This window comes from Mycteria americana, chromosome 5 (assembly GCF_035582795.1).
Source record: "Mycteria americana isolate JAX WOST 10 ecotype Jacksonville Zoo and Gardens chromosome 5, USCA_MyAme_1.0, whole genome shotgun sequence".
NCBI lineage: Eukaryota > Metazoa > Chordata > Aves > Ciconiiformes > Ciconiidae > Mycteria > Mycteria americana.
The window spans coordinates 3,792,517-3,805,528 of NC_134369.1; the positions used below are offsets into that span (position 1 = coordinate 3,792,517).

General features: G+C 45.1%; 1 protein-coding gene across 1 annotated transcript; it reads left to right on the forward strand.

Annotated features, from left to right (window-relative positions):
- Positions 1-7,155: 7,155 nt before the first annotated feature.
- FGF19 (fibroblast growth factor 19) lies at positions 7,156-11,294 on the forward strand. The gene is made up of 3 exons (XM_075501416.1): positions 7,156-7,390; positions 7,481-7,584; positions 10,962-11,294. Exons 1-3 carry the CDS (start codon positions 7,156-7,158, stop codon positions 11,292-11,294), a joined length of 672 nt encoding a protein of 223 aa, XP_075357531.1.
- The last annotated feature ends 1,718 nt before the right edge of the window (positions 11,295-13,012 follow it).

Here is a 13,012-nt window from a genome sequence, read left to right on the forward strand (position 1 = left end):
AGCAGCAGAGTGTAGCATGAAACAATAGGCAGCAGGAAAACTCTAAGTCTTAGCTGGCTTCCTTAACCGCCTTTCTACCTCCTTTACTCCACAACATGGTAAATTGTTGTAATGTGTTCAGCACAGACCTCAGACTCCTTTTATCTGACCTTGGTCAAGTGTTTGAAGCCCAGATCCAAAACCCCCACAGCTATCTACAGTGGAATATAAGCAGAAGTTCCCCAGACACGTATAATTCTTACCTTTCACATCCTTCAGTCTTAACAGGACTGAGCAATCTGGAACTAACCTGTATAGGGACAATCTGAAGCCAGGCACTTCTCCACTTCTGTCCTCCAAGAGATTCACTGTGCCAAATATCTGCAGATCTTATGTATACATTGGCAAGCGCAGGATTCTCATAGAAAAAAAAGCAGTGCCAGCTTCATCAAACCATGGCTGGACTAGAAACCTTCCACAACCTTTAGCAGAATACAACAGGGATTTAACATCAGTCTAGCAAATAAAGAATGTAGGTCTCTTGCTCTGCAGCAGTTCAGACCCCTCAAACCTTCCCTAAGGAAGCACAAAGGCAAGCCTAGCAAGTCGGTTGAGCCGACAGCAGCCAAGAGGAAACCTAGCTCTTTGTTAGCACAACTGCTTACGTATGTTTGCTCCACTGACTCTCCGCCTCAGTTGCGTGGGATCATCCTCCTGAGACAGCTGCAGTGTGTAAATTTTTCATGCTGTAAAGCCTCAGAAGAACATCTCAAGGCCATCTTACCTTTATGGGCTGTTAGGGACAACTACAGGGTAGTCTGATCCTCAACATCACATAAGCTGTAACAATTCTCCCATGGGTTGGTTCTCAGTCAAGCCTAACAGATTCTAGCTAAAATACCACTTAGATGGCCATAATAAGCCTACCAAATACTATTATTGATATAATTTATTATCATCCTCACGACTAAAAGACTTTGTGGTACCAGTTTTACAACAAATCGGGATTATTATCATAGGTGCTTTTGAGGCATGGAGAAAATGTCTGTCTTTAAGCAGAGTTATAATCACATTCCCTGATATATAAGAGGCCTGACTTCAAGAGAAGGAGGGGATTCAGTGCCTCACCAGACATAGCTAAACCCCTTTCACCCCCCACCCCTTCTTCCTTCTGACTTCCAAAAAATCACCACCTGAGAGCCCCTGGCTCAGTGTCTTTGTTAACAAAGAACACAGTTTTGCACCTCCAGTGAAATGACGTTAGACCTTTATGGAACAAATTCATCCCAGATATAACTCAATGAAATTGCTCCAGGGTCAGGTTTGGTCTAATGTGCCTGTATTGGTCTCACTGCTGAAGTCCTTGCACGTCCTGGCTTCCTACTGTGCTCTTTAGGACTGATTTTGTGGGAATTGTCACTGTATCAGACTGAATAAGATCGCCGGATTAATTCTGGCTCTCCAGGGCTTTGGATGGATTTGAACAGGACCACAGCCCTAAGTATGCACTCTTGTGAGTTTGAAGCAAAACTTTGGTAGCAAATCTGTTCCTTCTTTTGGTAGTATATCTTCTTCTACTGGCCCATTCTCTGTCTATTAAAGGAAAACTATTTCCAATGGAGTTGGAACTTGTCATAAAGGCAACATTATTTATCCGCTGACAAGAAAAGAGTACAGGTAAATGCTCTATGGATACCACTTTTGACTGAGAAGCTGGTGATCTAGAATTACTCTTTTCTGAAAAAGCTAGAGAAAAAGCTCATGGTTTTCACAAACACATTGCACAAACAAAGTCCAGGGGCATTACTCCCTAGGTCAAGCTAGAAATGAAAATGTAACCTACTGGCAAAGAAACTTGCAATTATTCATTTCTGCTGCAGGATGCAGATTTGCTCAAAAAATAATCATGGTGCAAGATTATTTTAAAGAAGAAATCACCATATATAATAATCCAGCAACACTGCACATTTCTGTGTTAAGGTAAGTCCAAAACAAAAGCAAGAAAAAATGAGGATCTCAGCATTCATAAAGAGGCCAGATTACAATTGCCTTGAGTACTGAAACATTTTAATTAAATTAAATGCTTAGATTATGTGCCTACATTTTCAAACTTTTGTTGATTTAGTGTAAATAAGGTGCTGGAGAGCTACTGTACCAAATATGCTCCCAGAAAATCAGTAAGGCTTCTTCTATACCAGCATTGCAAAGGATTTCATAGCACACAGAAAAGGTGGGGTGCATTAAGTATTTCCAAAGCACGAAATAATGACTTACAGTGAGGAAAAAAATGCATTTAGGCTATTTGAAGCTGATGAGACTTTTGTGAGCTTTAAAGTAGACTTAATCAGAAGATATCGTTTGACCATGAAAGCTTGAAGTCAATTCCAGGCTAAGTATTGCTCTCAGGAATGCATTGACTGATAGCAATAGTTAAGAAAGCATTAGGTAACAGAATGGTGAGAGATATTTGAAATTAGTTGTCCGGCTGTGTTCATTGGAAAGAACCAGCAATAACACATGCAACTACGAATTACAGTAGCAACAATCTCTCCAGCACGTTGACCTTCTTTAGCAGAACAGTTTTAGGAGAAGAACCCCTCCGGAAGTTGATCATTTGAAAAATCTTTAAGTATCTGATGCATTTGGATCCTACTAATTCACTGGGGACTATCATACTATATTATTATCCGGGGAGAGCCTCCGTGAATGCTCGTCCCGTCGTATGACATCCTGTCAGTGGGCCCACGCAGCGGGAGCTGTGGAATCTCAATTCTGCACTCATTCACAGCCCAGGGAGAAATATTGTCACCTTTATGCCGCTTGGATTGCAGAAGCAGCTGGGAAGCAGAGCAGTCCTTGACATATGGCGGAGTAACCTCTCCTTCTTAGGCAGGTTTTTTAACTTGTGCTGTGCTGATAAGGCTCTTTATAGAACAAGCCCATGCTCGAATAACCGCATATCGCAGTGTACTATGTCTTCACTTCTGCCTTCCCTCATTTGCCTCACATACTCATCTCTACCAGAAGCAAAAGAAAGGGCTGGACTGTGCTGCTGGCCCTCTGCCAAGGGGGAAATAAAGGCTTTCTTTTTGCTGTCACTTCTGGGATGACATGCAGGAACTACAGCAGAAATCAGAAACCAAAGGAATTAGCACTAACATCTCTAGCTCTGCTTGGGACCTTACTTCCCTCAGAGTATTTACAGCCTCTCTAGTTCTTCCATTTCTGACTTCAGAGAAAAGGGGAAAAGACTTACAAATCTCTTCTCAAAAGTAATATTGAATCACGTTCATGTAATGCCTACTCCTAATTCTGTGGGAGATCCCAAAGGAAGTAAAAAGTCTTTAAAGTTTCTGTACTATTTTCCTCTTTCTGCAATGACTTATGTATCCAAAGATTTCACCATGACGTTCTGTAGATATTCTGAAGTTATTCTACTTTTGAGCAGATGCCTCTTCATTCTAGACACATCTCGTTCATCATATTCTGACCCTCAATCAGCCTTGACTGACTCACCCGTGTAATTTTTCCTTTGATCTCCACCATAAGGTAGACTGCTATGACCACCTTCTGCTCATGGGTGGCTTCATGCCCTATTTCTGATCATTGTTTGTGGCAATCTTCCTTGGTTTCATTTCAGTTGGTTCCAATGATGTTATCGCCTAGTTAGGCACAAGCCCTCTGTTACCTTTTTGGCATGTTCCAGGATCTCTGGATGTCTGACTTTTAAATATAGGTAGTTACGTTTTTCCAAAACATGTTCAGTTCAGCTTTAGTGTTACAGAAAACTGAAGTTCTTGTTCTGCAGAAATTACATAGGGACAGTGAAACGTGCAGTGGAAATAAATGATTCATTACAACAGGTGAAAATGCTTTTGCAGTTGTGTACTATTTGGTCAGGAGGTATTTTTATGCTACAAGACTTTCCTCCTGGGTTTTTTTTTCCTATCCCCATGAAAGCGAAAAGTCCTACACTACCAGGTTTCCTTGTTGAAGGCTCTGGTTATATAGGGAGCAGGTCCAGCACTGGAAGTGATGGTGTGATTTACCCTATAATACATTTGTTCTGCAAATACATTTTTTCTGCACTACATTTGTAGAAACATGTAAAGACGTGTCTTTCTATTGAACTTTGGTAAAAAGATGCCAATAAATGATAAAGTTCAGTGACACAGATAGGAACTGAAATGAAAATTGTATGGTGCAACTCTTACATTTTGAAAACAGTGAGATTCATTAGCTCATTTAGCTCTAGCTAAAAATAAGGTTCTTAATTGGGGTTAATAATCTAGGCTTTTTTTCCAGACCCAATAAAGAAATAGGCACTTCCAGAGATTATTTAACCCATATCTCTTAAACAGCTGCTTTGAGATAGGATTGGTACTATCCAGTCCAGATAAGTACTTGGAGGCACTTGCCTCTGTCAGTGACTACAGAGGAACTTGGAAAAACGATTTAGATTGAAAGCTTCCTATAACAAGAGAGGCCATTCCAAAAAATGAGTTAAGTGCTTCATTTTCATTTTAATTGGATTTGATATGAACCTTTAAACATCAGTCCACATAACACTAGCAACAGTAACAATGAAAATAATTTTTAAAAGCTCTCCATCAATTGTTAGGAAATTCTCACTTCTAGTGAAGTGATACTTTTTCAGTGATCTTTTTCAGTGATTTGAAGTATCATTTAGTGCAAATGATTTGCCCTTTCTGCCTCAATTTTTGATCTTCACAAGGGAATAATAATACCATAAAAATGAATAAACAAGTTGCAGGCATCAATTCCTTACTGCTTGAAAGAAGCTTGACTTCTTGATGAAGAACATGAATACTTACGATCGTGAATATTATTCACATTATAGTATAGCAGAAATAGTAATCATAAAATAGCTTCTGTTCACGGAGATGCACAACAAAACGAAGTAAAAAGGCCTTTCAGATTCATTTCAGACCATAACCTCTGTGTGTGTGGTGGGTGCTCGATACCTTGAAGAATGCATATGTAGCCAGGATGAGTTACATGCACAACTGCTGTGGGGCCCAGGGTTGCAGGGCAGTGAACCGCCTTTGTAGCAGTCATGTAATAACATTGCAGAATTCTGTAGAGGAAAAAAAATGAGGGTCTCAGATGCCTTAGTATTATTTACTGGGTTTATAATATTGTGAACTTGTGTGATGTTTGAAAGGCCAGACTTTCTCAAATCAGGCCATGATTTGGAGATGAAGCAGGAGATACCTGAAGGTGAAGTGGTCCTGATTTTTATTAATTATTCATCAGCCATGCAGAGAAAACTGGGCTCCTTTTTGGGTGTCTCAAGCTGACCATCAAAAAAACCCTGAAGGCAGTCAAAATCAGTAGTAGCTTTTGAAGCGGTTGGTGACATACAATCCCGTGCTCCAGGAAGCTTGTGATGCAAGACCCTGATCATTCGAACACTGATTGATCGATGTGATTAACTTCAGTACCATAAGCTACACATGATAATAAGCTTAAGCATTTATACAAGTGCAGGCCACCATTCTACAAGGCTCTGTATTTTTGTATGACCTTGTCTATGTGCACAGCCTCACTGCGCTAAGATTGCTCATAAAGAAAAGTTATTTGTGTGAGTATTTACAGGAGGGAGATGCAAGTGTACAGACAAAAGGATGAAAGTAAACAGGTAGCAAAATATAAAAAGAGTATGTGGAAGCTGACCGAAACTTTGTTGGTTCAGAGAAGTTGCCGCAGGCAGGGGATTATGTTTTGCTTAATTGTTATTTAATGTGTCCTGTGGGGGAAGGATTTTTTTTCTTTATGAAATCCCATCGGTACCCGTTTTCTCTCTTGACATCTGAGGAAATTCCTTTAATGCTCGGTTTGGCTGGACAGCAGAAAAGTCGGCAGCAATCCCCTTAAGTGCCCCTGAGATGCAAAAACCGTGGAACAACCCAAAATACCTGTGTTGCCATCTCTCCCAGTGCACTCACTGGGAGGAGCCCGCGTGGAAAAAATCCACGCACAGACCAGGAAAAAAAATCTGTTTGATGCCTAGATGGGGCCGCTGGCTGGGGGCAACGCAGTTTTAGTGCACACACCTTTTTTTCCCCCAATCTCTTTGTACAAACGGGGAAGAAGAGGAGCTGGAGAGCCCCCCCGGGCAGCAGCTCCCCGAAGGCGAGGCCAGCCCGCATCCCAGGTGCCAGGCTCCATCTAGTGACACAGCCGGGGATGGCCGGGCGGCAATAAAGCCCGGCAGCAGCGCCGGCCCGCCCAGAGGCGCCGTACCGGGCCGCGCAAGGGCCGCGCAGGGCCATACCGGGTCGTACCGGGCCGTACCGGGCCGTCCCGGCGCGGCGCGGCGTGGGAGGCGTGCGGCTGTGCCCGCCGGCTGCCGGGAACGGCGGGGCGGCTCACCCAGCGCTCCCGCCGCGGCGGCACGGCCCCTGCCCCGGGAGGTGACCGGGGCTTGCGGCCCCCGGGCAGGGGCTGTGCGGCGGGGCCGGGGAGCTGCAGCGGCTTGGGCAGCGGGGCAGGGCCCTGCTCTGCCCGAGGCTCGTTTCCATTTCCGAGGTTGAATAAGCATTCCCCGCGGGCGCAGCTCTTCTACTTCTGGGAAGGGAAATAAAGGATGGGCAAGGGCGAAGGCAGGAGCGGAGCTGCGGCCGTGGGCCAGGGCAGCCTCACCCCCGGCTTGGCTCCCTCACCTCCGCACAGCCGCTGGATGGGTTTTCATTCACACACGCCCGCCCCCGGTCCCCTTCCCGGCCCTCACACCGGGGCAGGGGCTGCGGGACCGGCAGTGCCGCCCGGCCCGGCCCGGCCCCTCGGGGCAGCCCGGCACGGCGGGGGTCCGGCCCCGGCCCGACGGGGAGAGGCGCGGCCGGAGACTCGAAGCGGGGGAAAGCTCGGAGGTGCGGATGGGGAGGGCGCGACTTCAGGGTGTCCCCTGCGAAATGATGTCATCCGATCAATATTTTCGGGGGGAGTGACCGATCCGACCAATTCCCGCTATGAAATGGGCTCTATATTGGAGCTGGATGCAGCCGAATCGATCGGGCTGATAACGGAGAGCTATAAAAGGCCGGGGGGCTGGCTTCGCCCGCGCTACATCCCCGAGGCGCAGCCAGCGCAGCCAGCGCCCGGCCGCCCCTCCGCGCCCCTCCGCGCCGCTCCGCGCCGCTCCGCTCCCGCGGCATGGGGCCGCGCCCCGCCGCCCGCCCCGCCGCCCTGGCGCTGCTGGGTCTCGCCGCCGCCGCCGCCGCCGTCTCGCTGCCGCTGCCCGACGCCGGTCCGCACGTTAACTACGGCTGGGGGGAACCGATCCGGCTGCGGCACCTCTACACCGCCAGCAAGCACGGGCTCTTCAGCTGCTTCCTGCGGATCGGCGGCGACGGCCGGGTGGACGCTGCCGGTAGCCAGAGCCCGCAGAGTGAGTACCGGCGGCGGCGGTAGCGGAGCGGGACGGGACGGGACGGGGCCGCGGAGCTAACGCCGCTCGCTCTCCCCTCTGCCCCCGCAGGTCTGCTGGAGATCCGCGCCGTGGCGGTGCGCACCGTGGCCATCAAGGGCGTGCGGAGCTCCCGGTACCTCTGCATGGACGAGGCGGGGCGGCTGCACGGGCAGGTGAGCTGCGACGCCCCCGGAGCCCGGTCCCGGCGGCTCTGCCCCGGGCTCGCCTTGCCCGAGGGAGCTTTCCCCCCCGGCCGCCGCGCTGAAACGGCCGGCGGGGCCGAAGGGCTGACATGTTTTTTATCGCTGCGGTTGGTAATGGGTTAACAAAGCTTTCGGGTCCCCCGTCCCCCCCCCCGTCCCCTCCCTTTTCGCTGTAGGACCGGTGATTCTTGTCGCTGTTACTGCCTGAAAGGCCGTGGGGATTATTAGAAGGCAGCCGGGAAACATCATTTAGAAAGCAAAGGATGTATTGCAAGTCCCCTGCCAAAATATACTGAAAATACAGTCCAGGGCAAAATTGCGTTTATGTTTAAAAAGCCTCATCGGTGGGTGGCTGCGTTTCTGCTGCAGAAATAGATTAAGTCGCGCCATAGAATCTGAATAATTTCTCACTGTTCAGGTCAGGTATTCTGAAAAAAAAAATCAAGATTATGCCTTTGGAAAGGAGATGCAGCCAGATGGCTGCCAGGCGTCCAAGTCCCAGACACACGGGGTTGCCATCTCTTAGGTAGTACCACACAGAAAGGGGATTTTGAGAGGAAGAAGGACTCTTCTCCACTGTCTCACTTCTGACCTGTGATAAGAGCGCACGTGTGGGACCCCAAGTTGTTGAGGAGATGAGTGACCCGCTGACACCACTTTGTTAGGTCATGCTTTTTCCCTCGGCATGTCAGCGTATCAGCTAGTCATTATCAGCGATATAAACTTGTTTTTTAAGCCACACGAAGAAGTTGCCAACTCTAGAATTTGAAGGGCAAGATTCAGACTCAGTCCGTGTATAATCGCTTTACGGGAGCCTGAGTTTCACGGAGCGATGGCTTTTTATTATGGCATAGTAAAGATACAGCTTGATTCTGCTTTGATTACTCCGGCAAGATTTCTGCTGATTTCAATTGGGAAGGACTTGGCCCGTTGTCAAAACTCCTGGTATCTTTAATAAGAGCAATACTGATGTAGGGATGTTTTTGAATGCGTATATAACATAGGATTAAGCCTTCCTTTCTGAATTTCCTTGCTTTTCTGGACTAGAATCAATCGATGCCGTGATAAGGTGTGTAGGTTCAGACGATATGGTAGGTCAATTATTAGCTTAATGTTTTAATGTATATCCAAAGCAAAATGATCAATGAAAACAAAGCAGAGCCTGGATCCTGCTCCCTTCGGAGCTGATGGCTGGACTTTAGTGGTCACAGAATTTTAAAATGGCTTTCACATAACACCGTTTTGAAGGCATACACATATGCCTTGACTGAGACTGGCTTTGCTGGTGTATAGTATTAATTGCAGGGGTTTTTTTCTGAAAATACAATGGCATATAGCCATGCCGTCGCATCTATGTGTTGTGGACACCTGCTGTCACCTCCCTGCTAACAGCCCGGGCAGGCAGCTCTGCAGGCAATTCTTTGCCTTATCAGCACTACGCTCAGGAGTGGAAGAACGAAAGGGCAAACACGGTGTCTGGGGACTGAACTCAGCAACCGCTTGCACTCCTGAAACACGCCCTTTTTTAACACGGGAAAATTGATGACTAGGGTTGATTTTTGAATGTGCGGTGTGCCATAGTCTGTAGTATGGGGGGAAATGGTGTAACTGCTGAATATACTGACATACTATAAATTCCTCCTGTGAAAAAAATAACCTGGAAATACTTAAAGTGTGTTTGGTACTTGTTTAAAAAAAATACACTGGAGACAATCCCAATGAAATGAAGAGGGAATTGGGGGGCACAATCAATAACTGTTATTTGTAATGCGCACTTGCTCAAGAAGCTTTTTTATTTCATCATCCTTGTTAGTGAGGCTGAGCACTCATAGAAAGAAAGACAGCTAACAAGTCAGCCATAAATTTGTATCATAGGCACATATTTTTCTGAGACATAATGTGTGTAGAAGGATAAATATTGCATAATTTTATTTGGTGAAAACGCCTTTTTTAAAATTACTTGATTAATTTGAAAAATGCTTTTAAAAGACAACCAAATGCATGCACTTAATTGTACTCCATATTATTGAGGGTGTTTGAGAAAGGACTGAAGAGTATCAAATACGCTCCCTATTCAGACAGGCAGAGCATTCATGTAAGAACACTTTTATCACTGCAGACTGAGACATAATCAGCAATTGTCTTTTATTGACCACAAGTTCAATCACCTGTAGTGGCTGAGCCTGAAATAGCACCAGGGTTGTAAGAAATACAGTGCTTGTGTAAGGATCTGGAAAGGTCTGACCTGGAGATACAAAATCCTAATATACTACCTGTATAGTATATCACAAACGTAATTCTACAGAGTCATACCTAAGAGAATACATTCTTCTATACAAAATTTTAACTTGCACTGTTATTAATTTGACAGTTCTAACTAATGTGTAATGAGAAAATAACACTGTGTTAACTGGTCTTTTGTAATTTCAGTAAGTGCTGAGTAAAAAAACCCAGCAGTTACCTTTTTAGTATCATTTTACTGTTTGGCCGTGCTTGTCTAAGTGTTGTCTTTGACAGCACTGCCTTTCTACAGACCTGATCCCGAAGCCCTTACGCAGGCAAATCTCCAGTAGAGCCGGAGTTTTATACCTGAGGATTGTTGGGTTAGGGCTCATGACTGCAGTTAAGTACTGTCAGCAATTAAGGACAGTTTATCTAAATGAGCACTGTCATCTGAGATTCTTTTTCCCTGTGCTCAGGACAGGATAAGTGTGGTAGCTGTGGCGAAGCACACATCCAGGATTCAAAGCTTATTTAATGTGATGGACGTGCATTAACTTCAGGAGTTCTGGATTAGGTCTTTTAATGGCTTCGTAACCCAAAATGTGTACTATGTGCTATGTGGGGAGCTCTAGTAGAATAGAATAGAATAGAATAGAATAGAATAGAATAGAATAGAATAGAATAGAATAGAATAGAATAGAATAGAATAGAATAATAGAATAATTTCAGTTGGAAGGGACCTACAACTATCATCTAGTCCAACTGCCTGACCATTTCAGGGTGCTTCAGGTCACTTCATCTCGGTGGCTGTCCATCACCGGTCCATCACTGGTGGTCCATCACCGGTCATTTCGGTCCATCACTGAAAAAGCAGACACCAGAGCACTGGGTCCCACCTGCACCCCTGCAGCAGCCAGGCAGAGAGGCAGTGGGCAGCTGACCAGCGTGGATCTGGCAGCGGGGTTCGCAAGGTGCACCGAATTGGGGGACCCATGACAAGCCAGAGGGACACCCCCACTGACAGCAGAGGGAGAAGGGCTGGTCGCGTCAAAGGTTTATGTTGTGCTTGAATACAATGAGTCTGGTGGGTGTATTTGTAATTCTCGTTACTCCTTGCTGTTCAGCTCAGGTATTCCACTGAGGATTGTTCCTTTGAAGAGGAGATTCGTCCAGACGGCTACAATGTATATAAATCAAAAAAATACGGAATATCGGTGTCTTTGAGTAGTGCCAAGCAAAGACAACAGTTCAAAGGAAAAGATTTTCTTCCACTATCTCACTTCTTACCTATGATCAACACTGTGCCCGTGGAGTCAACAGACTTTGGGGAATACGGTGATTACAGCCAGGCGTTTGAACCAGAGGTGTACTCCTCGCCTCTCGAAACGGACAGCATGGACCCCTTTGGCATCACCTCCAAACTGTCGCCGGTGAAGAGCCCCAGCTTTCAGAAATGACTCTGATCACACACACATGTTTTTAAAGAAATATTACAGAATACTGCAGGGTTTTTAGCTTTTCATGTAGTGATATTCTTTGTACATTTCAGTACGGAGCCAGCCTTTTCCTTGCTATGTGTTGTACCTGTAAGAGATGAGTGCCCAGAGGCTGTTCTATAGTCTGAAGAATTGCCTATTCATAGTTTAATTTGGAAAAGAAGGATTAAATAAGAAAAGCTTAGTAGCTTCATCAGAGTTCCTCCATTACTGTGGTGATGAAAAAATAATTACAATTTTTCTACATCAACTTCATTACCACATATGTTCACCTGTTATTTCTGCTCATAGGAGCAAATGCAGAAAACCTTTTCCTCTTCAGAGGCCTTAAAGACAAACATTTGGAACACAACACAATTAAGGAAACCCTAGCAAATGTGGTTACGTGAACTAGAGTTAATGCTGTTTCTTGAAAAGCTGCTGACAACATTCTGGGAAAACTTTCTATTGAAAGCATACCACTGAAAAAACAATTCTGCTTGTATATTGTGCTTTTTCTTCCCTTAGGAAATAAGGGAAGAAAGGGAAAAATTTCTTCCTTCCCTTATTGCTCAAGGGTACTTTGGAAAACTGGATCTTTGATTTCTTTTAAAGGCTAATTTATGTTCACTGTGGGATCAGCATCATCCAGCAGAGAGTTCTCATTAACGTTAGTGAGAATTCAGTGTGTGGTTGGAAGAGTGCACAGAACTAGCATTTATGTTCATCAGGTAGGGAATGAGCAGTTCAAATTAGTGTTTAAATTAAGGTTCTGTTGTATATAAGCATGCATGTCATTAGCAAACGGAGACAAAGACTGAAAATGGATGATGTATAGGTCAAATCAATCGCAAAACAGGTTTTCATGTTTAACCTTTAACCATCAACGATTCTTTCAAGTCCCTTCCAGGCTTGATTCTGCATCCATGGGAATCAGTGGAGAGGCAGTTTAGTGACTTAAATGCCACAGAACTGGGTCAGCCATGCCGTTCTTCTTGCAGGAAGGGATTATGAGTACCTCGTGGCCAAAACGCAGACGTCTGATGTCTTCAGTTCTGTCCTCCCATTGTAACAATTTGACAAAGGAATAACCAAGGTGAAACCAAAGAAAAAAAAGAAAAAAAAAAGCAATGTGAGAAAAGGGTTCAGGGATTCTACTCATTTCCAAAGGTTCATTTATAATAGAGATTTCTGTACAAAAAAAGCTCTACTGGAAATACTGGTGTTCTTCTGACCTAGCACTTCATTGCCAATGCAATATTTATAATTAATTTATTGAATACATACATCTGTTTATTTTGTTACTGTTATTTATGCTCAAAATTCTATTTATATACTCTTGAAGGTGGGTTTTTTAGTTGTAACAAATTTTGTGAAGTTTTGTAATCATGAAATTTTAGCAACGATAGCTTTTTAAATTTCTGTGCATTATCAGTAGTGTAATGTGTACATTTGCAATAAAAACCAAATCATCTTCAACACAGAAATCTAGCTGACTCTTTTGTCGCTCATTTAGTCTAGAGACTTCAAGGAGCTTTACCGAACCGTGGCATCTGGCTCCGCAGCAGCCGTGTGAAGATGGAGTCCCTTGTGAAGGTGGCATAGCTGAGGTACAACAGACAAGGACACGGAGAGGCAAAGGGGTTTTCCCAAAGCCAGGCAGTGAATGCCAAGGCTGGAATTCGAGTCTGTCTGCTGCC

Excerpts from the sequence above, each read along its gene's own strand:
- FGF19 (XM_075501416.1), top strand. The coding sequence starts at position 7,156 with ATGGGGCCGCGCCCCGCCGCCCGCCCCGCCGCCCTGGCGCTGCTGGGT. Across the intron at positions 7,391-7,480 it reads CGGTAGCCAGAGCCCGCAGA|GTCTGCTGGAGATCCGCGCC; the intron begins GTGAGTACCGGC and ends CTGCCCCCGCAG. Across the intron at positions 7,585-10,961 it reads CGGGGCGGCTGCACGGGCAG|CTCAGGTATTCCACTGAGGA; the intron begins GTGAGCTGCGAC and ends CTTGCTGTTCAG.